The sequence below is a fragment of the Vulpes vulpes genome, chromosome 9 (assembly GCF_048418805.1).
Source record: "Vulpes vulpes isolate BD-2025 chromosome 9, VulVul3, whole genome shotgun sequence".
Classification (NCBI taxonomy): Eukaryota; Metazoa; Chordata; class Mammalia; order Carnivora; family Canidae; genus Vulpes; species Vulpes vulpes.
The window spans coordinates 95723371-95751195 of NC_132788.1; the positions used below are offsets into that span (position 1 = coordinate 95723371).

The 27825-nt window shown below is 52.6% G+C and overlaps 2 protein-coding genes across 12 annotated transcripts in view; one reads left to right on the plus strand and one right to left on the minus strand.

Annotated features, from left to right (window-relative positions):
- FYCO1 (FYVE and coiled-coil domain autophagy adaptor 1) overlaps positions 1–27825 on the plus strand; it is a 72927-nt gene that overhangs the window by 35717 nt on the left and 9385 nt on the right. For 4 of the 11 annotated variants that reach the window (XM_025989209.2, XM_072721082.1, XM_072721083.1 and 1 more), the window contains exons 13-16: positions 593–804; positions 3524–3668; positions 21275–21370; positions 24988–25198. In XM_025989209.2, the coding sequence (XP_025844994.2) occupies positions 593–804; positions 3524–3668; positions 21275–21370; positions 24988–25198 (664 nt within the window). Of the gene's footprint in view, positions 1–592; positions 805–1644; positions 1823–3523; positions 3669–9259; positions 12852–21274; positions 21371–24987; positions 25199–27825 lie in introns of those variants that run through there. The other 7 variants (XR_011994429.1, XR_011994431.1, XR_011994430.1 and 4 more) reach the window with 3 other exon arrangements.
- Positions 8002–13685, minus strand: CXCR6 (C-X-C motif chemokine receptor 6). Its single transcript, XM_072721086.1, has 2 exons — positions 13562–13685; positions 8002–10899 (listed from the first exon to the last, which is right to left on the minus strand). Exon 2 carries the CDS (start codon positions 10876–10878, stop codon positions 9853–9855), a length of 1026 nt encoding a protein of 341 aa, XP_072577187.1. The 5' UTR covers positions 10879–10899; positions 13562–13685; the 3' UTR covers positions 8002–9852.

Below are 27825 nucleotides of genomic sequence, written 5' to 3' on the forward strand. Positions count from 1 at the left end.
TTTGATACAGGGTTTGATACAGGGGTATGCGCAGAGTCAAGGGGACCCGCCGGGCTGTGAAGTACCCAGAGACCAGCAACCTTTGGCTTCCTTTAGCCCACAGGGACCGGAGGGCAAGTGGCATTACTGGAGCCCAGGGAGAGCAGCAGCTGAGGCTTGGCTGGGGGTGAACACAGACAGCAGAGACCCTACTAGGGCCCAAAGAAGGATGGGCAAAAATAAATCTCAGCTGGGGCCAAGGCATATGGAATATCATCAGCACAGGCCCATGTAGGTCTGTGGTCCATTAGAGCCTTAGCCCCTGAGGCATGGAATGTACCCCTGTGTTGCTGTGGCAGAGAGAGTGGGCTCAGCCACATACTTTATTCCCCTGCCTCCCAGAACCTTAGGAAATAAAACATTTTCTCCCACTGGCCTTATCAAGATGGCTCTATTGTAATCTTATCAGATTGGCAATAAGGCCTCACTCCTAAGTGGGGGTAGAGCCAGGTCTAATAAGAGCTGTTTGGCATCTAGAGTCCGGTGCAGGTGTGGAGCAGATCACAGGGCCTGCGGTGCATTGTCCTCATGACCCATGCTCATTTCACCCCAGGATCTGTGGCCGTGTCTTCTGTTACTACTGTTGTAACAACTACGTACTGACCAAGCACAGTGGCAAGAAGGAGCGCTGCTGCCGAGCCTGCTTCCGGAAGTTCAGTGATGGCCCTGGCTCCCCTGATAGCGCCAGCTCGGGCACCAGCCAGGGGGAGCCCAGCCCTGCACTGTCACCAGCCCATGCTGGATCCCAGGCTGCCAGAGGCCAAGGTCAGGCTCCTGCCCTCTGTGTTCTTAGGTGCCACCTCCACCCCCACCACTACCCCAGTGTGGATAGTTAGTTGTAATGACCTTAATTCAGGGTTCTCCAAACTTGGCATAAAAGAGGTATTAACAATGTTTGTACTTATTTGAGACTCTTTTTTACGTAATTAGGTTTGAAAGAGAATTGAAAAAGGAATAACTTTCTCTTGATATGATTCAATATTATGTATTTAATGCAAGGTCTGTGTACCTCTTAACTCACAGGCTACCAGTGAAATGTACCCCACACCTTGTCTCCAGAGCCTCAGCCCTGATATACCCAACCCTACTACTAGAGTAACCAAAGGCCAAGAGTTGTGTGTGGAAATGATCACATCCTTCACCTTCTACCTCTGGCTCATGCTGTCTCTCAGTGACCAAGGAGGATGTATTCTCCTTCGTGTCCTTTCACTCTGCTCAGTAAGAGGAAGTGGGATCTGGTTCCTGCTGCACCTGCTCTGAGCAAAGTCCTGCAAAGCAGGCCAGACTGTCCTCTCATGGACTAGACTTGAATGTAGAATACCAAGGAGGCAAAGCCAAGATGGCAAGAGCAGGAGCAAGTCTTGTCTTTGCTCAGCCACCTCCTGTAGCTGGTCCCTATGGACTCCTCCTTGGCCTCTGCTTGGATGCAGATCAGCCATCCTTCAGAAATACTCTTAGTTTGTCTTTTGTTTAACTGGATCATCAAGGAGGTTGACTGGCCCCATTATTTATATTTGGTATGAAGAACTGCTCAGGGATGGTGGAATGTACAGCATTCCTGTATCTTCTTTAAACCTATTTTTAATTCTTTTTTTTTTTTTTTAGGTTTTGAGAGTTCTTTATACATTCTGGATAGAAGTTATTTTTCACATATGTGTTTTATAAATACCTTTTTCCCAACCAAAAAGCTCTTTTTACTTTCTTTCAAAGAGCAGAACTGTTCTTCAGAATGCAAAAGATTATCATTTTGATGAAGTACATTCCATTTTTTTCATCCATAAGGGTATGGATCAACTTTTTTCTTTTGGTATCCTATCTAGCTTTACTTAGCCCAAAGACCCAAAGATCTTCTTCTGTTTTCTTCTAGAAATTTCATAGTTTTAGGTCCGTGATCCATTTTCAGTTAAATTTTTATATATGCTACAAGCTTTGCATAGAGATTCACTTTTTTGCATATGGTTGTCCCAGTTCTAAAACCATTGGTTGAAAAATCTGTTCTTGTCTCATAGAATTGCCTTTGCACCTTTGTCAAAAATCAGTTGCCTTTACATATGTGGGTCTGTATCTGAACTTTCTGTCTTATTCCATTTTATCAATGTGCCTTTTCTCTCATCAATACCACACCATTGAGATGATCACCATGGTTTTCTCATGAGTCTTTAAATCAGGTAGAGCAGGTCATCTAATTTTGTTCTTTATCAAAGTGTTGGCTATTCTAGGTTTTTTGCTTATCCATATAAATTTTTAGAATTGTCAATTTCTGTAAGAAATCCTGGTGAAATTTTGATTGGGATCACACTGAGTCTCTAGATCAAGTTGGGGAGAATTGACATGGTAACAAAATTGCGTCTTCTGACCCATCAGCATGGTATAGCTCTCCATTTAAGTCTTCTTTGATTTCTCTCCTAATGTTCATTGTCCCTTCCTTTCTTGTCCTCCTTCCTCCCCTCTGCCAGCCTCAGAAGGTAGATTCAGAAGTGTGGCTGGATCTATAGAAAGAAAGCAGTCCCTGGTCCCCTTTGTCAGCCTGTGTCCCAAACCCTCCATTATGTAGAGCTCAGACAAGAGGAAGGATGCTTCTCCTAAAGCATGGCCTGTCCAAGTAGCCCTGTGGTGGGGCCAGCTGGGAATTGTAGCTTGTATGAACTGTTCTTGCTAACTCGTCCAGGAACCTACCCCGCCCTGACTCACTGGCAGGTGTTCCAGCAAAGACAGAGCGTGGCACTGTGCCAGAGTACTGAAGTCACTTGTTTTGATTTCTGACATTTCCTGTCTCCTTGTCTGTCTATATTTCTGTCTTTCCTTCTCTCTGCCTTTCTTTCGCCTCACGCCTACCATCACATTTTCCATGATATAGGCAGGAGAGTATTTGCAGGTTGGTAACTGACACAGTAGTGGCCATACAACCTCCTTCCTACTGAGTGGCCTGCAAAGTCAGGCACAAGGCCCCTGGCTGGAAGCCCAGTGGTTGCTGCCACCTTGAACAGAAGGAGGTTCTTGTCTACCCCCAGGGGATGGAGGTAAAAATGTAGGTCCTATAGAATCTTGCATTCAAAGAAGTGTGAATGAGTCGTGTCTGTGCCTTAGGGAGCAAGGAGACAGTGGCACAGAAGTGTGTTTACTTTTTTGTTAGGTTCTTGCCTTATAAGGTTTTCACAGGGTTTGGTTTTTTTTCTTTTCTTCTAAATAAGAGGTCTTGGAGAATATGTAAGAGGTTAGAATTTCTTTAGGGCCCAACTGGGAAGCTTAAGATAAATTGTGTAGGTTGTGTGTGCAGTTCCACCTATCGTCCCTGCTGCTTTCTGGAGTGCCCTAGCAGCCAGTTCTCTCACACCCAGACAGCATAGCTGTGGGTCGAGTGGGCCCTGAGGGGATGTCCTGGTGGCTCATCCCACACAGCTACAGCCCCTCACTTCCCAGCATGCTTCCCCACTGTGCATCACTATATGTGTCTCTTCTCTCCCCTTCTGCCTCTACGGCCCAGGTGTAGACACAGACTACAGGCCGCCCGACGATGCTGTGTTTGACATCATCACAGATGAGGAGTTATGCCAGATCCAGGAGTCTGGCTCCTCCTTGCCTGAGACACCCACTGAAACCGACTCCATCGACCCAAACCTGCCCGAACAGTGAGTAGACCTCGCCTTTATTTCCTGCATGCTCACTGAGTGCTGGGCCCGTGTGCCTGCTGATTTAAAGGACCAGGAAAGTGAGACCTTGGAAGCAGGATCGGCCTTTCATTAAGGGAAAGTGCCTCAGAACAGTGCTCAGGGTGATTCTGGAGACCAGAAGGCCAAGATCAGGGTGTCGGCAGGGCGCCTCTCTCCTTGGCTCTTGGACAGCCACCTGCTAGCTGCGTCTTTACACCGCTGCCCTGCTGTGCGTGTGCCACAGCCACTCACTCGCCATCTCATCTGCTTTCCAACAAAATTTGTGAGGAGAGGTTTGCAAAGGCCAGTTTTTAAGTACATGAAATAACCACACAAAGTGCCACTACATTGGAACATCGAGAGTTTGTGCCCGGAAACCCATAGGGAAAGGCCAAGCCCACCCCTCCGCCCCCCACAGCAGCCTTGCTCAGCATCTTTCAGACCCTGGTATCCGGCTTAAATGCAGTTTCTACAGCAAAAAACAGTCAAGAAGCATTTACCCACTTTCCCTCTAGTTATGGAGTTTCATGATGCTCTTGCCAACACCCACATTGAGATCCCTGTCCCTCTCTTCTTGCCCAGAATTCAGGAGGGCTAAGATTAATCATCGGGATTTCTGCTATGTGGGAGGAGATGTATTTAATCCTCATGAAGCTCTCAAGGCAGGGAGTTTAGGCTTAAGTATATCCCTCCACACTCCCTGTTCCCTGGCTAGAGGGTGACTGAACTCCCATGTCATGGCCTCCGGGGAGCACCCACACAATCACCCAGCCCGTCAGCCCCTTCACACTGGCTACCGTGGCTTTGGACCTTGCCTTCTCCTTCCTGGAACCCCCTGCCTCCCCTTCTGAAGCCCCCCTGACCGCACAGCCTTTGGTGTTCTCCCGAGAACATGTTCCATTCCAGCAGCACTGAGCCAGTCTGCCACTATAACCTGGCCACCGTGCTCCTCGCCAGGTGGTTAGGTGGTGAAGGGAGCAGGACTGTAGCCTCAGTGACTCCTGCAGCTCCCTCTTTCCCTCACTTCTCACCTTCCCCTTTCCCAGTAAGAACAAAAACAGAAGGCACTGTGATCGCTGACAGTTAGGTATGTTTTGGTCCTGGGAAATCAGGAAGTGTTCCAGGGAAAGGGAACTACCAACATGCTGGCTGTGGCCCCCAGGGTGGATCGGGGCCTGGGGGACAGGAGGTGCAGCCCCTGCATTCCGTCTCTTGGGGGAAGAGCCTGCCCTCACCATCAGCTAAGGTCAGCTAAGCTAACTGTTTCCATGCATCAAAGAAGACTCCGGTGTCCCTGTTCCTTCCTGGGCTTAAGACCAATCAAAAACACCAGGACTCTGAGAAAATGTGAGCAATCTAGAGCCCTGGATACGTGTCACCCTCCCTGACAGGAACGTTCAAGAAAGAAATCAGCAAGTCCAAAGTAACAAGTGGTCCAGGAGATATTAAACACCGAGTGTGTCCGAATCCTGGAAGGAAGGGAGGCTGCTTGGGAGCAGTGTTGTTGAAAGTGACTCTGCCAGACACCTGCCCTGTGCCAGCCACGTCTACGTGTGGCCTCACTCAGCCCCTGCCCAACCCTCCAGTGTGTAGGGATTAGGATCCCCATGTCACAGATAAAGCTGCTGAAGCCTTGGAAGCCAGAGAAGCAGCTCCAGGTCACATGGCTGTAGGTGTCAGCACTAGGCCTTGAGCCCAGGGGTTCCCTCCCTCCATCCACAGGCTGAAGGTTCATTCTGCAGAATTCCTCCAGGTTCCACTTCCCCGTTTGCACATCAGAAAAACCTGCCCACCCTCCACTGACCCATGACCACCCCTCCCCACGTGTACCCATGCTCAGGCAAATGAGGCTGTCTGCCTTGCCCCTCCTGGCAGTGATGGGACAGGGAGAGGTCCCCACACCTCAGAGCAACTGCCCGCTGGCCCCTGCACTGGTTCAGAGCCAGGATGGTGGCAAGAAGCAGAAACACAGCCCTTCACCTTGGGAGAAAAGATGGCTTACTTTAAAGCCCTCCAGACATGCCTATTTACACTTGCTCCCCACACCCCTTCAGGCCCACCCTCCACCTCTTCCGTGGCCCAGTGTCCATCCAAGCTCTGGACAGAGGTGGCGGGCAGAGACAGAAGGAGAGCTCCTATCAGCCAGTAGCAGGGCTAGCTAGTCCTTGGGTCCCTTGGCCTCTGCTCAGCTTCCACCCAGGCCTGGCCTCCCCCCTTGCTACCAGACAAGAAGACCGTCCATGAGGAGCTTGAGCCCTGGAATCAGACACCAGATCAGAGTCTGAACAACCACCGCCAGGTTCCATGGCTTTGGGTGCTGCAGCCTCCTGAACTCAGGTCCTGCCCTGAACAAAGAGATGGGGACCACCCACCTCATAGGAATAGTAAGAGGATTTGATGAGAAGGATGTGTGTCAAGCACCGAGCCCAGTGCCTGGTGCCTGGGAAGCCATCCACGGAGGCACATTGTTTCTGTGATGCTCCACATGCAGTGTGTCAGAGGCTGAGTTGTGCCTGTCTCTCCTGTTGTGCACTGTACCTAGTTCCCCATCCCTTCTCCAAGGCAAACTATTCAGGTTCCCGGTGATACTGAGCCAAACTCAGTCACTGACCCTGAGCCTCAGAGCACCTTTGCCAGTAATTGCTTCGTGGGGCTTCGTGGTCACAGTGACTGTGGGGGGTGCTATGGTGGGTTTGTCACCAGCCAGGAGATGTGATGCCTGCATCTCAGAAACAACATGAAAACAGGATATGGTAGTGATGGTTGAGGTTAGAAAGCCATCTGTGTGTGGGTTAACCCACCATCTCCGCCCTTGATAATGAATATAGACCTGGTGGGTACCTAAGTCCATCAGCTGGAGGACACCTCTGTTGGCCAGCAGAGAAGAAGGCTGCTCATTGGAGTCCTAGCCTTCTCTCTACTGTGATGAGCTTCAGCAGGTATTTGTCTCTCCGAACTATTTTCCTCACCTAAAAAATGTGGATGATGGTGCCAGGCCTCCCCTTTAAAGGCATTAGGAATTACCCCAGACTGTGGAGGACCAGGCCCCCCAGAACAGGTACTGCCTGCAGAGGTCCTTGGTGGAGACGGTCAGAGCAAGCACTCCCTCCACTCCTGGACCCTGTGCTCCCTGCCCTACCTCCAGCCCTCCTACAGGGGGAGCTCTAGCTCTTCCTTCCTGCATCACTAATGCCTCAGTCCAAAATGCCTACTGCAATCAGCAGGGCTTCTGGCTCCCCGGCAGGCCCTGGAATCAGGGTCACCCCCTGCTCACCACGTCTCAAGTGCAGCTGTCCAGGACCTCTAATCCTCCCCACCCCCCTGAAGTGTTGGGAACATGGGTGGGAGGGGCAGGGGGGAGAGGCTTAACCCTCAGACCCTGAGGCCACACTCAAGGCAGCCCAGCCCCCTTCCGCAGTCCCCCCACCTTTACCCCATCATGTCTGGTACTTGGGAGCAGCAGAGTCAGGGGTAGGAGCAGAGCAGGGTTGAGGCTGAGAACTTGCACCTCCTGGGGCTGTTATGTGGACAGAACAAAGTCAAGACGTAGAAGTCCTCCGTAACTTATGTGGGCTGTGGCAGCCTCTGTTTGCTGGTGATGCTGTATGCCCAGGGGAGGGCTTGGGGAAAGATCTGCTCTCAGGTGTAGCAGATAAGGGCCCAGAGATACAGGGACGATGAGTGACAGAAGACACAAGGAAGGTAAAGAAGGTTCCATGGCTGTGCTGTCCTGGGTTTTCCTAAGGTGTACAAGGAAGGGCACAGCCTTTGTGTAGGGAGCCTGGAGAGAGGGCATATAACATAGGCCTGGGGTGGGGCATGGCCTGATGGGTGCCTGGTCCTGTTTGGCTCAGCCTGGCAGGCACCTGGTTAGAGAGAAGCCAGCAGCCCCAGCAGCTGCCCCTCTAAGGTCTTGGTCAGGCAGGCCCAACCTGGCCCACATAGTGTACTATCCAGGCCTCATGAGTGCTCCTGGAGGGAGGGTGTGATGTGGTGTGGACGGAGAACCAGGCTTGAGGAGGTGGAGTGGCTTGCCCAAGGATGCACAGAGCTGGAGCAATCACTGAGCTAGTGTCCAAGTGCCCCCAGAGCCCTGCTTTGCCCATCACACCACACTGCTTCCCTTGTGGGCATGTGTAGAGGTGCCGCAGGGCCCCTGGCTCCCCACCTCTTCACATCCTCCTTTCCAGGTAGGGCCTCTGTCTCATTCAATGGAAGCCAGGGGCCGGCGGCTCCTCTATCAGAAGTGCTAAACTTTTAAGATGAATGCACAAAGGAGGGGGATGGAAACTCCTAGTCAGAGACCAATTACTTTTTTTTCTCCTGTTGCTTTTATTTATTTTTTATTTTTTTGATATTTGAAGCCAATTTAAAGATGATAAAAGTCAGTCTTGTCACCATAGAAAGGGTAGATTTTGTTGAGCAAGGAGGGTCTCGGTCCACGTGGCCTGTGTACAGTGGAAGTAGCTGTCCTCATGGGTGCATTTAAGCATGAGTGCAAGACCGTAGGGAGGGTCACATAGGCACTGCCAGGCCTGACCTGTGCTCATTTGGACTGGGGTGTGTGTGCCACGCTCCTGCACCTTGCCAACTCACAAAGGACAACTTGCAGTCTCCGTGTGTCACTGGTCCTTGTCCCACTCCTGCCATCTTTGGAGCCCCCACCCCCACCCCCAAATGTACCCTGTGCTAAGTGTAGGCATTATCTGAAGTCCTCCCCACGCCATTCCCCAGAGGCGGGTGCCTGTTATGATCCATGTTTCACCAAAACAAAATCGGTTAAAGACATTACCAACTGGTCTCACCAACTAGTGAGAGCCGGAGCTAGGATGCCACTCTTGTCAATCCAGGCCCCAGAGCCAAACTGTTAAGCCAGGTCTGGCCCACCACCCTGTGCACTCTCTTTCACTGTTGGTGATTGGTTCTCTCCATTTTGATGAGTGGTTCTGGTGAAACATGAGCCAAAAAGACGACTTGACTTGTCAAGCAGATTGCTAGGATCTAATAAACGTACGCAAGTGTCTGACATTTAGAATCACCTCATCCTGTGACCATATTACAGAGGTTACACAAATGTACTTCACATTCTGGTTAGAAGGTTGAAAGCCACAGTGAAGGGGTGATCACTGGTATATTTCATTTCTTTCATAGAGCAGCGCCTAGAAGATTACAACTCTAACTTGTTTCCTATGCTCTGAGCCTATAACTAATCACTTTCAGTATATTCCAGACATACCACATTAAAGTAGAGTGTGCCTAAGGATAAACTAGGTTAGAGACTTTAAAAAGGTTTTATTTCTTAGTCACTAAAATCATATGCTCTTTGGTACGTGCATGTTGGTATTCTATATACAAGGATACATGATTTATATGTGCTTGAGTGTGTCAGGCATTGGACAACTTAGTTCTTAAATGAGCAAACCCACCAAAGAATCCATTTCAGAAATGCCGCTTCGATTCATGATAGTCTTAAACTCTGCACGTTTTCCTAATATTCCGTGGACCCCTGGACTCCTCAGCTGACTAATTTGTTTGGGCCCTCTCATGTTCTTTGGTGTTCCTTCTTCCAGGATTAATCAAAGAGAACAGAAACATCTCTCTCTATAAAGGCCCAACCCCAAGGCAAGACAGAGCCTCATCTCATTTCTATCAGGTGCCTGGTGATTGAGGTCTGAGCCATGCAGCCCAGCACTTACTTTCATGGCTGCTCTAATCTCTCTGCTTCCCAGTGGCCAGAGGAGTCTTCTGAACTGGGGAACCTGGAGTATCACCTGCCCTCAGGAACTGTGTGGACACACCCTTGCCCCCACCCCTTTGGCATCCAGTTCCAGCCCTGTGAAGGAGAACCTGAGGTCTTAAGGGCCACACATCATTCACTTGGAGCCAGCATTCTTGGGGATAGAGGAAGGAAAGCCCTTCTAGTTTTTAGAGCTTCCCTGCTGCCACGCCCCCCCCTCCACCCCCACTGAGCTTTAGGCCTAGGGGTTCAAGAGCAGAGCAGAATGTGTTCATGCCCGAGAAGCAGCGTCCCACACCAGCTACAGCATTCGGTGACTTCTCCATGAGAATGTGCCAGCCATAAACAAAGCCCTCCTCCTCCCTTCCAGAGCACACAGCCGTGCTCCCATAAGTTCCTGAGCAGTTCTCCAAGCCCAGGTAAGGCCTACAGCTGGAACATGTTGGTGGCCTCCACGTTGTGAGAGGCAGAATAGGTCTTAGAAGCATCCTCAGAAGACTTCCATTGACCCAAGACCCCCAGGTAAGGGAGGCAGCCAATATCCTTCATAAGTTTCCAGAAATTCCTCCGAAACTTCAAGCCAACGAAGGCATAGAGCACAGGATTGAGGCAGGCCCGCAGGTAGGCGATGGCCTCTGTGATTATGACGGCATAGTGGAAGCTGGTCATGGTGTCGTGCTCCCATCTTGTGCTACGGATGAGCTTCACAAGGTTGAAGGGTGTCTGTGTCAGCAGGAACACAGCCACCACCAGGAAGATGATCTTTAGAGACTTGTGCTTCTGGAAGCCTCGGGCATGTAGCAGGGTCTTGATTATGACTGAGTAGCATACAATCATGGCGAGCAGTGGCAGAAAGAACCCCAGTGTCATCTGGGTGGCAAGAACTACAGTGGATATGTCCTCATCGTGATAACCACAGATGAGCTTGTCGAGATAACAGACTTTGCCATAGATGATCTGCGGCAGGGAAACCAGCAGGGAGATCACCCAGATGAGCAAGCAGATGGCCTTGCCCCAGGCCATGCGCTTGGCCTGCTGGTTGTAGGCCTTGGTGGCCTGAACCACGGCAATGAAGCGGTCCATGGTGATGCAGGTGAGAATGAGCATGGACGTGTAGAAGTTCAAAGTGTAGATGCCCAGTAGGGTTTTACACATGACCTTGCCAAAGACCCATTCGTGAATGCTGGCATAGGCCCAAAAGGGCAAAGTGCAGACAAACACCAGGTCAGCTAAGGGCAGGTTCATCAGGAACACATCTGTCAGGCTCTTCAGCTTCTGGTAGAAGAGGTATACGACAAGCACCAGGGAGTTCCCCAGCAGGCCACAGATGAACACCACCACGTACACGCAAGGCAGAAAGAACTTGTGGAACTCCAGGAAGTGTTTGTGCCCCTGGCTGCTGTCACTGGACATGTTGAAGAACTCAGAATCGATGTAGTCATCGTCAGCCATGGCATGTGTTCTTGTGAACACCTGGGAGACAAACACAGGGATTATGGTCAGGGCTGAGGGTGATGCCTTCTGCCCTCCTGCAAACCTGCTGCCCCCCCCCCCTTTAGGGGGCAAACAGGCATCTCCTGAACGTACCTATGTTGTGCCCAACAACAACGTGGTCCAGTAGCCTGGAGACAGACAGTGCTGTCTGGGGTAACTGCTCAGGCAGGATGAAGAACCCATAATTAGCCCCCAGAATCCTAAGGATCTCACCCACCTGGGAGATAACACATAACTGACCCTGCACATGATCTAGAAAACCAACTGGTCTTGAAAGCAAAGGTGACCAAGTACTAGAGTGGGGGCGGGCAGTGCCCTTCTGGAAGTGCAGAACTGCTCCATGGTGGGCAGGCCTGCCTTCCCTACCCATCCTGTGCCTCATTTACTGTGAAATTCGACCCCTGAACTGCTCTTTGTGGAAGCTAAGGCATTATCCCCTTCCAGGGGGCTCCACTGAGGAGACTTATGGAGACCAGAAGGGGCTTGGGGGATGACCAGGACTTTTTCACCTGGGGAGACAGTCCCACCTCTCTTTTCTTGCCCTCCACTGCCTAGATTTAGATGCGAGAGAAGCCAGGCACAGGAAGTGCGTGGCTGCCCAGCACTGTGACTGAGCCAGTGGTGGCCAGGGCGTCAGGCAGCTCTGCTCACAGCCCAGCCCAGCTTGCTCTCCATCACCTGGCATGCCACGTTCCACCACCAGGGTCTGGTTTCCTGAAGACTTCCTCATCTTCAGGAATCTTTTAAGATCCCCGGAAGAGACCATTACTTTAGCTTTTGTGACTAGCAGCTTAGGTCCAAAGGGTCTCCCTTAACAAATGAAAGATCTGGTTGAAATGGGATGCCAGATGGGTGGGCCACTTGCAGGGGGGCCAGGGCCAGCCTTGCAGAGAGGCTTGTAGCAAAAACCAAACAGCTGCCTTTCTTGCCTGGGGCTCCCAGCCTTTCAAGACCATCACTTCCCTCTGGCATGGGAGCAGGGTTGGCTGTGGCAGCATGGGCCTTGCACCAAGCCAGTGACGTGCAGATACCATGAACCCAGAGGCTCATTTCCGGTGACCCAGTGCCATATCCCACTGGCACCTCAAGGTTTCTCAAGAAAAACAGGCATTTGGTTTAGCAAAGTCAGAATACCAACTGGCCAGATAAGAGTGTATATAAGGAGACATCATGTCTCCTTTTTAATCTAATGGAAGACTTGTCCTGACTGGAGATGGTATCAGCCCTGACGCTACCACCTTGGCCCTCCTGGGGACAGAGCGCCCTTTCTCTCCAAGGAAGGACCTTGCCTTTGGGATTAGATTACTCAGCGAAAGGTCCCTACTCAGACCGCAGAATGTAAGATGTGTAAAGGTGATAGGCTAGCTGTAGTCCTCATGCCCCACCAGCTCTGTGGGCTGCTAGGTTAGGTAGGTCAGATGATGATGTTTATGTTCCTGCTTCACGCAGGGACAAAAACATTTGTTTCACCACTTAGAATATGAAACAGGTGGCTTCACTTTTCTTGAAAGTCATATCAAATCTCCATTATTGCCTGACTTACTCTTGCCACAATTAGCATTGGCTGTTACTATCACAATGAATAGATGACCAAAAGAATGTGAAGTTGATCATGATTCTTAACTTTCTTTGATCATAAACCCTTTGAGAGTCTCATAAAAGCTGCACAAATTTTCCTCGGAGTTAACATGTACCCGCCTGTAGTTCTGAGAGAGCTTGTGAGCCCTTTGAGTCCCTCCGCCACATAGTCTGTGGAACCTTGAATCCATGATGATGGTGTGCATGGGTGGCTCAGTTAGTTAAGCATCAGACTCTTGGTTTAGGCTCAGGTCATGATCTCAGGGTCGTGAGGGTGTGGAGCCTGTTTGGGATTCTCTCTCTCCTTCTCTCTCTGCCCCTCCCCACCAAAAGAAAAAAAAAAGAATCCATAATGAGCTGTGTGATTTTGATTATATATATTTTATAGTATATATTTTAAATACATATATTTCTAAAATATATTTATAATTTGTGTATATACACACGTGTGTGTGTGTGTGTGTATGTGTGTGTGTGTATCTTAAAGTAGGCTCCATACCCAACATGGGGCTTGAACCCATGATCAAGAGTCGAATGCTATACTGGCTGAGCTAGTCAGGCACCCCAATTTTGACTGTATTTTTTAAAACATTGAAAAAATGCACAGTTTAGCAGCAGTTTGCCTTTAGCTGTGAAATTCATAATGACTTATTTCCCTTCTCCCTTTACATTTTTTTGTCTGAAGTTTTTGCTGTGGCATATGGGCTTAACATTGAGAAAAGAAAGTAAACAGCTATCTGAGAACCTTTTATAATGCAAAAGAAACAAAAACCAAGAATCAGATTATTCACTGAGCAGATAAGGCCAGTGGCTAGACTCTCCCCATCTCCTTGGAAGGCACTACCAGCACCATTAGCTTACAAGCACTTGCAGTGCTAGAACCTCGTTGAGTCGCTTTCACAATTCTCTAATTGTGGTGCGGTCATGGAATTCGAACCGAGAGCATCGGCCAAGCTCTAAAGCATGGGCATTTACCCCGTACTCCACTGCAGGCAGGGACCAGAGCACCCCAGCAACCTGAGGTTAGTACCTGCCTTTTAACTCTAAAAATCAGAAGACTCACCAGCAGAGAGGCTCTGTCACTTTGTCCCAGAAATGAGCTTGTTTGAAGCAGTAAGGTCTGCCTCTCTCTCTCTCTGTTATGTGGTCTGTGTTTCCGTTGACTATCTTCTGAGAGCCCTTGGTTGGTGATCGTAATATACCCAGCCCTCCCCACCCCTACCTTGTACATCAGAATCCACATGACCAGCCTGTACCCATGTAACTTGGGGGCCAGAGATAGGAAGCGGTGGCTCTGATGTTCTGCACTCCCTGCTACCTGGCTGTGGACGTAGTCATCTGTCAGGACCTACGAGGGTTTTTATTTGTAAACTGAAGAGGAGCAACAAGTTGGTCTGGTTCAGGCAGCCCACTGAGGACGGTGGCATTTGTACCCTAACATTATTTCATTCACTAGTCTTGTCTCTTTGGAGCCATTTGGGTCTGGACTGGCGCAAAGTTCATGCTGTGGCCTGAGTTCTGGGTATGCACGCGGCCCTAACATGATAGCCACTGCAGCCCCATAAAGTAGGTAATATCCCCATTTTATAGACAGCAACACTGAGGACCCTGGCCAAAATAACAGCCCCATGGGCACACAGCTAAAAACTGGCACATCCAGGAAACAAACCCAGGTCTCTGTCGTTGCCAGAGCACCAGAGGGCTTCTAGGAGATGGGTCAGCCTGACCCATCTCCTAGAAGCCAGACAGCTTGACGCAGCTTTGCCACCTAAACCCATGTGACTCAGAGTCCTCTGGTTCCCTGACCCAGAAACACTGATGCTTTTGGGGAAGAACACCTGGAAGACTGGAGTCAGAGGAATGCCTGCTGGGGTCTATTCCTCAGCACCTCCCCCAAGCAGAAAAGGCTGCTAAGTAGAGGTGCAGACTCCACTTCTTTCCCAGAAGCAGCTGCCCTTGTGCTGAGTCACTGGGCCTCTTTCCCCTGACTCTGCACCCCATTCAGCCACTTCCTGTCATGGCTGGTGCAAGTCTGCTGGGCATACTGGCTCCTACGGCTCTTCCTAAGGGCAAGGTGTCAGGCACTGGGTGGGCAGCACCCAGCTGTCCAGCCCTCATCCTTTATAGATGAGTAAGCAGAGGGGTCAAGAGATGAGCACACTTGCCGAAGAACATTCATGCCCCTGGAGTCCCCCAGCAGCTGTCTGGCCGCAGAGCCAGTGTTCCCTGTACTGCGTGCTGAGTATGGACCTATCCCAGGGGCTCTAGTAGAAACTTTAAAGGCTGCTAGTGGATCTTCAAGGCTTTTTTGAACGAACTAGTTCAAATCCTTCCACCACACTGATACAAACGAATGAGATGTTCCCTGAGGGCAAGAGCCATGGGGCAGGAGCCGTGAGGCTAGGTAGAGTGTGCGCCTCTGGACATAAGGCAGGTAGACACGGGGGCTAACGGATGATGAACAAGTGGATGGGCCAATCCAAATACTGAGGGAGGTAAGCCAAAGCACCCATCCTCTGAAAGAGACTTTTTAAGGCAAGACATCCCTTCGGGGTGAGCCAGCCTTTCATTTGGGAATCTTTTGGGCTTTGAGAGATGAGCTTTTCCCGGGGACAAGCCACCTGTGTCATTTGGGACCCGTTCACAGAACAGAGTTAGAACATCCTGAGCCTTATCAAACGCTCATGCGGCCATGCCCTCTGGTCTGGGAAGTACAAGCACTCATCCTCCATGGGAAGAAACAGGCCTCGCCCTGGCCCCTCCACAACTGTGTGCAGCCTTGCAGGGAGGGCGGGGACACGCATCTGAGAAAGCACGGCTGCGTGGTCATCATGGTCATCGCCACTCTCCAGCAGGAAGCTCTCCAGTCAGACTTGCAGCTCAATTGGAGGAGGGAGCCACCGCCCATTCTGGAGGCCAGAATCTTATATCAGTCACTTTACAAAATGCCAGCTTGTCTTTTTTTTTTTTTTTTTAATCTGCCCATTTGTAGCACTCAGCATTTTCAAGGGCATTACGACATTACTTTTCTTTGAAACAAAACTCAAAACTTAACGACAACCACCCAATCATATGTTTTAGATTGCCTCTGGGATACTTAACACATTTTCTAAATAGAACTAGGGGAAGACTAGACAGGAAGCAGCGGCCCTGCCCACTACAGGTTTATCTTGCAAGCCAGAGTGCATCAACCTGCTTGCTTTTCCAGAACACCCAACGTTCCAGAACCAGAGCCCTAGATGGACCTTCAGCCCCAGGACCCAGGAATGAGGCAGTCCCTGCCGCTGGCAGAAGCCTAACTGCAAAGCACTGGTGGATGATGGGGGGCCGTGGAGGTTGAGTTAGGACCCGAAAGCCTCCGAGAAACAGCCCGACCAGCAGGCGGCTCCGACTAGAGCTGGAGAGGCCTGCGCAGTGCCGCCTGGCTGTCGGCTCTGAGGTTGGGCATGCAGGTTTGGGTGTTGTGGTCGGACCATGGTTACTAAGAAATCAAATCAAAATACCAGAGGTGCTCTTCATCTCTCGGTTTTTAGGCAAAAAAGGAAGCCAGTGACTGAAAGAACTACCAGGAATTAACTTTTAATAGTAAAATGGGAAAATGCCCCCCAGATGCCACGGGGAGTGTGGTCCGTGGCATGGCTCAGCGCTGCGTTCCAAGCCCGAGCGGCTCACTAGCACCATCTACGGGACGGACCTGTCCCACGTCTACCTGTCCCACACAGTGGCTGTTGAGCACCTGAGGTGTGTGGCCGGTGCAACCAAGGAGCCAAATTGTTGGCTTTTTAAAAATTGTGGTGAAGTTAGAATTCAGGTGACCCCATGAGGCTGGTGGCGGCTGTACTGAGCAGTGACTTGTAAACAGAGCCATCCTCTGACCACGGGTAGAAGCTGGCCTGGGGACTCTGGACCCTGGGTAATTGGGCAAAGCAGCGCTTCTCACCGTGCTCTTAGTGAGGCCGAGAAACAGCCTGAGGAAGGCGGTCTGTCAGCAAGACATTTGGACCTGAGGGGCTTTTTAGGCATCCTTTCTTCTTCAGCCAAACCCAAAAGCCAGAGGATCTGTCCCCCCGGCATTCTGCAGGACTGAAGTTGTACGGTAATTCCGTGAAAAAGCAGCTGAGGCATTTTGATTTGAGAGAGGAAGCTATTAAAGAGACCAGGCCAGAGGGGACACCCCACCCCATGACCCCTCATCCAGGCAGGCACGGGCCCCTGGACTGAATGGCTGGGGACTTCCCCACCGTCTGCCTTGTCCCCTGACCACCACTTTATTCTCACTTGGTTCTAAAGTGGACCCTTGGTCATGTGCTCTGTTGGGGGCACGTGGGAAGAAAGCCAGCTCAGCCAGAGCACGTAATCTGGACACTGATTGAGTGTAGACAGCGTGCAGGGCGGGATCCCCGGGGATGCCAAGGTGACCAGCCCCAGAGGGACGGGAAGGAGTTGGCCAAACAGACGTGTGCCTTGAGACAAGTTCAGCTCTCCTGACCACAGACAGGCTCAGGGACGGAAACTCAGCAGGAAAGGGTGACATGCCATCAGCGGTCACCATCGCCAGCAGGAGGCTCCATGGCCCGAGCAAGGGGAGGAGGAAGAGCCCGCCTTGTGTAGTGCATTCGTCTCCACTGCTCAGAAAAAATGCCCCAATGGCAACAAAAGGAAACGGTTCTGGCAGGAGAGAGGGTGCCCCCTCGTGGCCGTGATTTTGTTCCGTGTCATCCTCAAGCTTGTTTCTCATCCTTTGACGGCTGGAAGCAGTTGCTCTTACGCTGCATCCCACGGTAAGGTACCCGTTTTACCCAACTACACAGGGTGTGCACGTCCATGTAGCACGAAGGCAGAGCAAGAGCCCCGCGAAGCGGTACTGCCCTGACCACATGCATTATGCCCCTGCTTCGGCATTTTCCATTCGATTTCTTCTAATGTGAGTCACAACTTATGAAGCTGAGTCACGAACCTCACAATGGGCCACAACCCACAGTTTGAAAAGCCATCAAGAAGAAACCTCTGTGCCCTTCATCCTTAGGCTAGGGCAGCATCACCGACCCCTGCCCACCCTGCTTCCCACCCCACCCTCCTTCCTGTGCAGGGCCTCAGCCTAGACCTGCAAGGGTTGGGGACCTATCCTCGGAAGCACGTACTAGAAGGTCATCAGGGCTTGTCTGTCATCGTCGTCGTGGCCAGAGAGGGGGAGCTGTAGGAGGACAGGGAGTGATGGGTTAGGACATCGCTGGAAAAGCAAGAGGCTTCAGAGTTTGTTTTGTTCAGATGTCATTACTCTTTGTCTCAGACAGTATTTGCACTTGGCACAAGGATGAAGACAAATGGCCTGAGGCAGGCCCAAGTGGCCTGGGGCCTGCCCGGGCTCCTCAGGACCCCACATGCATGGCCGCCAAATGGGGGGTTGTGTGGTTGATCCCCTGAACAGCCTCTCACATTGACGTTCTGTGATTCTCTTTCTCCCAAGAGAAGGATGGGGGATGTAGAAGCCAATGGTCTCAAGAGCCACGGAAGGAGGTGGGCAAGGAAGACGTCAGGGGGTGAAGGGGCTGGGCCGGGGAGGAAGAGGGGCAGTGAGGGACCAGGCTTGCCCTCCATGGCAGCAGGCGAGTCAGGCATGTTCTTGCTGTACCTTCCCTGGGAAGAGCGGAAAAGGCCGAGAGAGGAACCTTTTCCAGCCGAGCCTGTAGTTCGGAGTGGAGCCTGGAATTCATCTGGTTCCGTCTCCTCCTCCCATGTGGAGAAGAGAGAACAGGCCTCAGAGGAGGGAAGGGCATGCAGAGTCACAATTAGTCATAAAGCCAAGACTGGAACCACCTTGGGGTGGCAACCCCACCAAGAGCCACACCGCCTCTCCTGCCCTCTGGAGCCCCGAGGAGCTCCAGCTAGACACGTGGAGCCCCCACCGCTCAGCCCCTGGAGGGCTGGGTGTTCATGAAGACGACAGGCTCTCCTGTTTATCTTGGACTGAGGGGGACTGTGCACAGAATGTGCACACCCAGTGCCAGCTGGGCAGCTGGGTGCCAGTGAGCAACTGGTTATCTAGGCAGCCTTGCTGGCTCCCCATGCCGGCCTCCACCCTCACCCCCTCACAGTGGCGCCCTGAGAACAGTCTCACCCCCAGTGGCCTCAGCCCTGCAGCAGACAGGGACGAGGCCAGGACAGGGAGCTAAATGGCAGGAGGGCTGCGGGCCTGCTGGTCAGTGGGTGTGATGTGACGTCTGGGCCACTCCAGTGAAGCCCCGTCTTGCACTCAGAGGTTTCCCCAGAGGACAGAGGCCTCTCCCTGGGCGGTACCTGTCCTCCTCTGGGCAGAGAGGCCTTAGAAGTTAACAGTGGCTGTGCCGCTAAGCCAGCATCTGCTGCTCCACGCTCCGTGCGTGACTCCAAGTCTTCATCCTCCAGGGATCCAGCCTCGGTTCTATCCTCGACTTTGTCAACATGCCTCTGCCCCTTCCTGCATTTCCACACTAACGTTTTACACCCCCACGTATACCACTTAGCAAGTAGCACATACGTTGTTTGGCTCCTGCAAATGACACCGGCCAGCCCGCAGCATGCCAGTCCTGTGTGGTAGGAACAGCGCAGCTGCAGCCCCTGCTTCCAAAGGGCACTCAGTCCAGGAGAGAGAGGACTCAAAAAGAGATAAGTAAGGCCCTGCGTGACCAAGGCTGTGACAGAAGTGGGAGGAGCATGCAGGGTGGGAGCAGGCCACGGATGCCTGTGCATGAGCGAGCCCCTGGTGAAGCTGCCTGTCCCAGACTCAGGGTGCAGGACCGTTCATGCAGGTGCACTCCCGACTCCTTGCAGATGTTCCCATCCCCATAGTTGAGTGACGGCCAGGACAGGCTTGGGGGAGACTCGCTGAATTTTGCCACCTCTGAACTACCCGCGGGTCCTCAGCCGGTGGACCTTCAGGTCCTGTGAGGTCCTACCGACGGAGTGTGGAGCCTTGGCCTGAGACACAGGACGTAGACTGGTAGACTATCTGCAGCCCCTCCCCGTGAGCAGGTTGTACATCCCTACCCCTTGGTGTCCGTACCTCTCCCTGTGGAAGGAGGAGCCCCCAGGGCAGCGGGCTTGGCCATGGGACGCTCCTGGCAGTGAAATGTGAGCAGCAGTGTGCTGGGAATCACTTCCAGGCAGAGGTGGTAGTTGCCGCCTCCGGCAGAAGTTCTGTGAGCCTTCGGGTGCAGCTGCTGAGCAGTCTTGAATTTCTGATGTCCCAGAGATGGTACGAGGGTAGGTCCTGAGCTCACCTGAGCACAGGAATTGGCTGGGAATCCTGCAGAGCCCATCCCAGGCACGGCTCTGGGTGGCACGCCACGCAGTCCAGACATACTGTCATTTGCGGGCACAAGTCAAGGCCGCACTCCGGGTGGAGCTGTGAGCTTGGTGCCCGAGTGGGTGCGAAGGTGGTGGAGGGGGAGCCGTGCGAGCACGAGATCCGGATGCCTGCTGCCGGCCTCTGACCTTGCCTGGGCCGCTCTGTGTGCCGAGAGCACCTCCCTCCAGCTGTGTGTGCGTGTGTTGCTGACTCAGATGGAGGGCGTTTGCGGGGTGGGGCTCGTGCCCGCATCCCCCCACTCCAGCGTGGACCTGGGCCGACATCGCCGGGCACTTCACCGGTGGGTGGGGTGGAGCAGGACTGAGTTCGCTCCCGTTCCCTCAGGGCCTCAGGGGTCGAATGAGTGTCCCCAGGGCCAAGCTGGTGAGAGCTCAGGGGTACCTGTCGCAGGTGGGAGGGGGACAGTTTGGGGCACATTGATCTCACCCCAGAGACATCTGGGAAGGGGGTTATTGTGATATTTTAGGAAGAAGCTGTGCTAGGTGGGAGATGTTCTTTATTCACACTTAGACCCTGGGGCAGATAATTCTTCCTTTCTGGACTAAGCTTCCTCTGAGCAGAGCACCTCGAGCTGGTTCAGCTTGACGCCCCAGAGATGACAGACGCTGAGCCAGACATGTGGGGCTCTGGCAGGATGCGCAGTGAGCTGGAGTCGGGGTGTGGGGCTCTGGCCTCCATCTCAGGAGCCGCCTGGGCCCTGTGTCCCTGTCATTGAAGGAGGCCTGCCGTCTCTGTTCCCAGAGTAAGCAGTTCAGTAGGAGTTTAAAATGTTCCGTGATCAAATAAGTACAGGAGCGCTAGGGTTCAAGTCCAGTAGATGTCCTTGCTGCCTTCCTAGAGCCTCGAACTTCCTGTCTAGTGTGCAGGGGCTCCGTGAGGGGGAGCGTGTGGGGCCCTCCGCCCCGGCCCTGGTGTTCCACGGAGCGCCGTGGGAAGCACGCTGTGTCCGCGCTGACTGGGTCGTGAGTGAAAGACGACGTGCGGCGTAGGCCCACTCTCTGTCCATGGCTTTGTCCCACTGCTCCCCCTTGGCCCATGCTGTTTCCTGGGGGTCTGTCCTTGTCCCCCAGAGATGGGCCAGAGCAGGCTTGGCTGGCCAGGCAGGACCCCAGGGTGCTGCTGACCATACTCCACTGGCGTGGGGTAGGAGGGTGGCCTGAGTTGTGTGCAGCCCCTCCCCACACCCACAGGAAAGACGCTGGGGAAGTCACGGCAGCCCCATTGACTTCTCCCTGTCCTGCCTGCTTGGGCCCGGCCCCTGTGCCAGTCCCTGGAGAGCCTGCCAGACACCCTGTCGTGGCCTCTGTGATCAAAGGATCCCATGCATTCTGCGGTTGGCTACTTGACCCCAAGGCTGCGGACCCCAGGGTGTGGGACCCCGCATGCTGATGACCAAATGGCTGTGCCTTCTTGTGTATGACATTTCAGGGATACCATGTCAACCTCGCTCACCCCTGAGGACACTGAAGACATGCCGCTGGGACAGGATGCTGAGATCTGCTTGCTGAAGTCCGGAGAACTGATGTAAGTGACGGGTGTCGTCCCCCTCCCCCCGCCCCCCCATCACCCCCCCCCCCCCCCCCCCCCCCCGCCTCCTGCCACTGAGCTGGATGCCCCAGGGCATCACTTCTGGGGAGGAGCTGGAAGCCCCTCAGAGGCTCTGTCGTGGCACTGATGGTGGCTTTCAGTCTGTGCTTAAAAAAAAAAAAAAAAAAAGTACAATTTATATACAGTAAATTCCCCCTCTATGTGTACGATGCTTAGATTTTGACAAATAATACAGTGTAATCACCAGTCATCCTGCTGAGCCCCACGCCAGCCAGGGGCTTCTATGATCTCAGGGGCCTCAGAGCCCAGCTGGCTCCACGCCCCAGTGTGACCCAGAGTGGGGACACAGGTCTAGGATGGGTCAGTGTCGCCCCCGTGTGACCACAGTGATGCCAGAGAACAGTTCCCTCACCTTCAGAAGCTCCCCGTGCCCCCTAAGCCATCCCTTTCTCAGGCCTGTGCCCTGTGTTCTTCTTTCTTTTAAATAATTTTGTTTTGTTTTCTTACTGTAAGAGCAGTCCATTTTCATTGTATAAAATAGGAAAAGACAAGCAAACCACTTCAGCGTATATAGCCTTCCGGTTTTTAAAAATACATATCTACATAATTTTCAACACAAAATATTCTACATCTTATTTCATAGTTTATTTATTTATTTGAGAGAGAGAAAGAGAGCATGAGTAGAGGAGAGGGGTAGAGGGAGAGGTGGACGCCCCGATGTGCAGAGCACCCGACGCAGGACTTGTTCCCAGGACCCTGAGATCGTGACCTGAGCCAAAGGCAGACACTTAACTGAGTGAGCCACCCGGGCACCCCCACCCCCATAGTCTTTTAAAACTTACCACTGCATGAGTATTTTCATGTATCCTATTCTTTTTCTCCTGTGGTGTGTCTAATGCCTGCATAATGGCTTAGTAGTCACTGACTAGATTCACTCAATCACTCACAGATACTCACTCAGCACCTAGCAGGCACCAGGTATGTTCTGGGTCCTTGGAGTATGTCAGTGAGCAAAACAAAGATCCCTGCCTTCATGTTTAGTTTATATCCCAGCAGGGGTGGACAGACAATAAACATAAGTAAACAAGTGAATCACATAATGTGCAACAAGGTGTGCTTGCTGTGGGAAAGAAGCAAGGGAGGGTGGAATTTGTAATTTTAAATAAAGTGGCACTAAGAAAGTAAAGACTGGAGGGAGTTGCTGTGCAGCTCTGTGAGGGAACAGCATTGAGGCAGAGGGAACAGGCAGTACAAAGGCCCTGGGGCAGAATGGCAGCTGGCATGTTCAAAGAACAGGGAAAGGGCCAGTGTGACTGAAGCAGAGAGATTGAGAGAAACTGAGTCAGAGAGGGAAGGGGGCCCTTGTCACATCAGGGCCCCCTTGTTTGGTATAGACAGGACTTTGGCTTTTAATCTGGGGGAAATGGGAGCCCCAAAATGAGGTTTGGAACAGAATGACTTAATCTGATTTACATTTGAAAAAAGATCGTTCTAGTTGCCATGTGGAGAATGACTATGGAGTGACAAGGACAGAAGTAGGGAAACCAGGAGAATTTACATTAATGATGTGGGTCCTGTAGATAGTGGGCTCCTTTTATTTAAAGGTATATTTGAGGGGTGCCTGGGTGGTTCAGTCAGTTAAGCGTCCGACTCTTGACTTCAGCTCAGGTCACAATCTCAAGGTCATGGGATCGAGCCCCACATTGGGCTCCATACTGGGCATGGATCCTGCTTAAGATTCTGTCTCCCTCTGCCCCTCCCTCAATTTGTGTTTTCTCTCTCTGTCTCTGTCTCTCTCTCCCTTAAAAAAAAAAAAAAAAAAAAAGATTGGAGCAGAGACGGCAAGATGTTGATTTGTTTTTATTAACCTCTCCTTTGGGAAGACTGAGTAACATCCTTTCAGTGAACAGATGAGGTCTAGAAAGGTTAAAAAAAAAAAAAAGAAAGAAAGAAAAGAAAAGACTAAAAGTACAATCTAAATGACTGGATGTGAGGGAATGTAAAATCATAAAATGGCACGGCATCGGTAGGGTGTTCTATCAGGGTGACTATGCATAGGGTCGTGCAGTAAGATTCACTCCTTACAAGAAAGACCTCTTTCCCAAAATAGACCCTTTGACTAATTCTCAGACTCTTGAAGATTGTGAATGTTGGACAAGGCTTTTTGTACATAATTAGAAATAAAGCCTAAATCAACACATGGGAAAACGTTAGGTTGAATTAAGGCTTCACAAAAGTGGAATGACTTTGCCAGGGCTGTTCTGTAGGGCATTTTGGATTTTTTCGTCCTTGATTACTCTTCTTACTAGCACAGCTTTGGCGGATATTTCCATCCATCTCCACAGCTTTGAAGGCCGACGGAACTCGCCCGTAACTTACTTGCTGTGCAGTCATGAGCTAGTTACCTAACCTCTCTGAGCTTTAGCTTCCGCTGCTGCCTTTAGGGGAGCAGTAATAGATTTTGACCACAAGAGGCAGTTTGGTGTAGCAGACAGGTGATGGCTTCATATCAGCGCCCGGGGGACCTGGACCAGGTTTCTTTTTTTTTTTTTTTAAAGATTTATTTATTTATTCATGAGAGACACACAGAGAGAGAGAGGCAGAGACACAGGCAGAGGGAGAAGCAGGCTCCATGCAGGGAGCCCGATGTGGGACTCAATCCTGAGTCCCCAGGATCAGGCCCCGGGCTGAAGGCAGCGCTAAACCGCTGAGCCACCCAGGGCTGCCCTGGACCAGGTTTCTTAACCTGTTTGAATCTTGGCTTCCTTGTATGTAAAATGGGAGTGTCATGCTTCCTCCCGTAGCCGTGGTGCTAGCACAGGAAGCCCGCGAGCAGAGGGCCCTGCGCGTAGTGGCTGCCACCTTCCCGGTTCACAGTTGAGGGGAAGAGACTCGCCCAAGGCCTCTCCCTGCTGAGGTGGCACCCCTCCCCTGAGGCTGTCCTGGTGACCCGCGCGAGCGTGCTCTGTCCAGGAGGGGGCGCTGCTCGGTCAGGAACCAGCCGCAGGACCCCGCTCCGCTCTGCTCCCATCCAGCTCATCCTCGGAGGCCCTCCCCACACCTGTCAGCAGATGGGCAGGGTTGGCCCTGTTTGCAGGGGAGGAACCTCAGGCTTCCCGGGGGTGAGACCCCACAGCAGACAGGTTCCAGGGCAGGTCCTGGAACCCGTTTAAGAAAAATCAGGGTGCCCCTTTGGAATCTACCAGCAGGCCCCAGATATCCACTGAAAAGAGGGACAGCCGAGAGGGCTGGAAGTTTCTAATGATGGGTGTGCTTCCCACCCCTGGGCGCGTGGAGCACCTAGGGCCGGCCTTCACCTCCAACAGCCCTATGGGTACCTGCCAGCCCCACACAGGCAGGGATTGTCATCCCTGTGGTTTACTTCTGTGTCCCGGGGCCAAGAACCATGCTAGGCACACAGTGAGGGCTCATACTGACGTGAGCTGCACATCCAGGTTTCCACCACAATTAAACCTGTCTGTCAAGGTAACCCAGGGGTTGGCCTCCCAGGAGCCTCCAGGGCTTCCGGCCACCTCTGAGCCACAGATGACCTGGCCAGCGGACTCAGGGCCCTCTCTGCATTTGGATCTTAGGATAAAACTACCCCTCACGGTAGAAGAGATCGCCAACTTTGGGGAGAGCAACAGGGAGCTGTTTGTGCGGTCCAGTACCTACAGCCTCATCCCTATCACCGTGGCTGAGGCAGGCCTCACCATCAGCTGGGTCTTCTCCTCTGACCCTAAGAGTATCTCCTTCAGTGTGGTCTTCCAGGAGGCAGAGGACACACCATTGGATCAGTGTAAGGTAAGGACGGCTCCTACGCTTCCTCATACAGCAGGGTGCTCGGGCGGACCTCTCCTACCGCAGGGCTGTAGCCACCCCACCTTCTGCTGGGCAGGACTCACCTGGAATGTTTGGGCTGCAGCTGTGACAGGGACACAGAGGAAGGCAGGTGGGAAAGCCCTCTGGGCTGCATCCCATGCAGCAGCCAAAGCACCTGGTCTTGGCCAGCTTGGGGTGGGAGAGACCTGCAGGCTAGAGAGGTCTGAAGGTGCCTGAAGGTTGCTCCTGGGTCAGACAGCTTCCCTCTGACCTTGGGACAGATCACTAGAGAATACAGATTTGGGATCCCTTTTTTAACAGCCTTGGAGAGCCCGAACAGGAGAACCCGAACAGGTCACCATTAGAAGGGTTATGAGCTTGGGGTGTTTGGTGTCTCACCTCAGAGACCTCAGTAGACACACCTAGCCATTGTGTCACTTGGGTGGTGGGGCTTGAAGTCTTGGTGGCAGATCTCAGTTCATAAGCGTGGGATGCTGATGATGGCCTGGACCATGGGTCCCAATCTTGGCTACACATTAGAAATGCCCACCTCCGAGGCCATAGCCACACCGCTCAATCAGAAGCCCTAGGGCTGGGACACAGGCATCCCAGGTAAGTCCAGTGAGTGACTAAGGTTGAGAGCCATGGGCCTGGCTCATGGGGTTGGAAGCCAGAAAAGATAAGATGGGGTGGGATCCAGAGCCCGGGAGAGAAAGTCGAGCAGGATTCGGTGGGAGGCTGACTCAGCATGAGGGAAGGGGGAGCTGGTTTGGGTAGAAACTCAAGCCCCATTTGAATCATTGTGTGTGTGTGTGGGGGGGGACTGGAAAGGACAGACAGAAGCTTAGAGTGGACCTCAGGCTGCTGCCCCATGCAGAAACCTTCATGCTCCAGAGATGGCAGGAAGCAAGGTGGGGGAGAGCAATTTGAAGACACGTAGAAGGAGACTCTTGTACGGTCTGTGTGCAAATATCCCTGAGTCCCTCCTACATGTGGGCTGCTGGCTGCAGGGGGCTCTCCGTGAGGGCCGGGATGGGCAGCGGGGAGCTGGCTAGCTCCCCTGCCATCTCTGCCCCATTGGTACTGCTCACTGCTATAGAGACTGCTTTGTCATTTTTGTCCTCTTCAAATTCACTCCTAAAATTGAATTCTAGCCTCCTTGAGGTGGCCTTGTTTTGTGGAGTTTCGTGTTTATTCTTATTTAGAAACCACTCCACCCCCCCCTTCCCTTTGGGGGGGGGGCTCATGGCCACACCACATACCCAGCTTGGAGCCCTTCCTTCCTGAGGTTCCAACTCTGCCCCCCAGGAGGTCCTGGGCTTGCGGTGTGGGAGCAGGTGCAGACACAGCCCCCGCCAGCTGCATGCAGGGAGGGTGATGTGGGCCAGGCCTCAGTCCTCCTTTGCAGATGAAGTAACCGTAACCCGTGTGCTTGTCAGCCCCACACTGACCAGGACCTTGCCTCCAGCCCCCTGGCTGTTCGTCCTCATAGGCCCAAGGCCTACCAAGTAACAGCACCGCTTCCTCCCACATTAGACACCAGTGGGTGTCGGTGGCAGGGAGGGGGAACTAAATCCCGTGTCCAGGCCTTTGCCGTGCCTGCTGCTCACATGTGGCCAAGCCGTGGGCCTCTCGCCTTTCTCCGTCACTCACCCGCCAAATCCTCACAGCCCTGGGTTCTCCTCCATGTGGTTCCTCCCAGGATTCAGGGCTCTAGCTTGGAGACCTGGAGGAGGAGCTTTCCTCATCTGCAGCTTCCAGGTGGTCTCTGGGGCTCAGAACTACCAGTGTGTTTCTCAGAGGTGATGCCAGGGGGCAGAAAGAGCCCATATGCGGGGGGCAAGCAAGAAGGGGGATCAGGTGCCCTCAGCCTTCATAAGCCCAGCATCACCAGCCACCATGGAGTGGGTGTTATTTCTGCCAGAATGTCCTCTGGACAGACATCAGCCTAGGAACCTATTCCCAGATGCGCATCCTCCGCATCTGTCTGGGGGCCTTCCCTGTGGGATCCCCTGACCTGCCTGAGCCTTACAGGAAACCATGTACAGAACTGATTGAAGCACTCGGGTGTGATTATGGAGTAGTAGATACAAGGGACTTAGAGTCTGCTCACAGCCATCTGCTGAGCCTCTGCTAAACCCTGGGCTCTGTTGTTTGCATCAGAGCTAGAGAGAGAAGGGACACCGTGGGATCCACCCTTGAGGAGATCCACCCTCTAGTGAACAGATAACCACGATTCCAGATAGAGAGTGTCGTGCTGGGGGTGGGGAGGCACCTGGGGGACAGCCATCAGGGGAGGAGCCTTGGGCCAAACCAGGAGACACCCCGGGTAGAGGAGCCACGCTGAAAAGGCCAGCCCCATTTCTGGAGGCACCCAGCAGATATTGCCCCGCCCCCGGGCTGCCTCCTCTCCAAAGGACTTCCTTCCAGAGGTCAAGGTTGTGCCTCAACACTGAGATTAGAGATTGTGACTTTGGGAAGATGCTTGACTGAAGAAACTGTCCATCAAAGTCTTGAGGCTGCCCATGGGCATCTGCTGTCCTGAAGCCTAGGGATGGAGCAGGGAACAGGACCCAGGCCCTGCCCTCTCTCTGGGCAACGGACCCCTG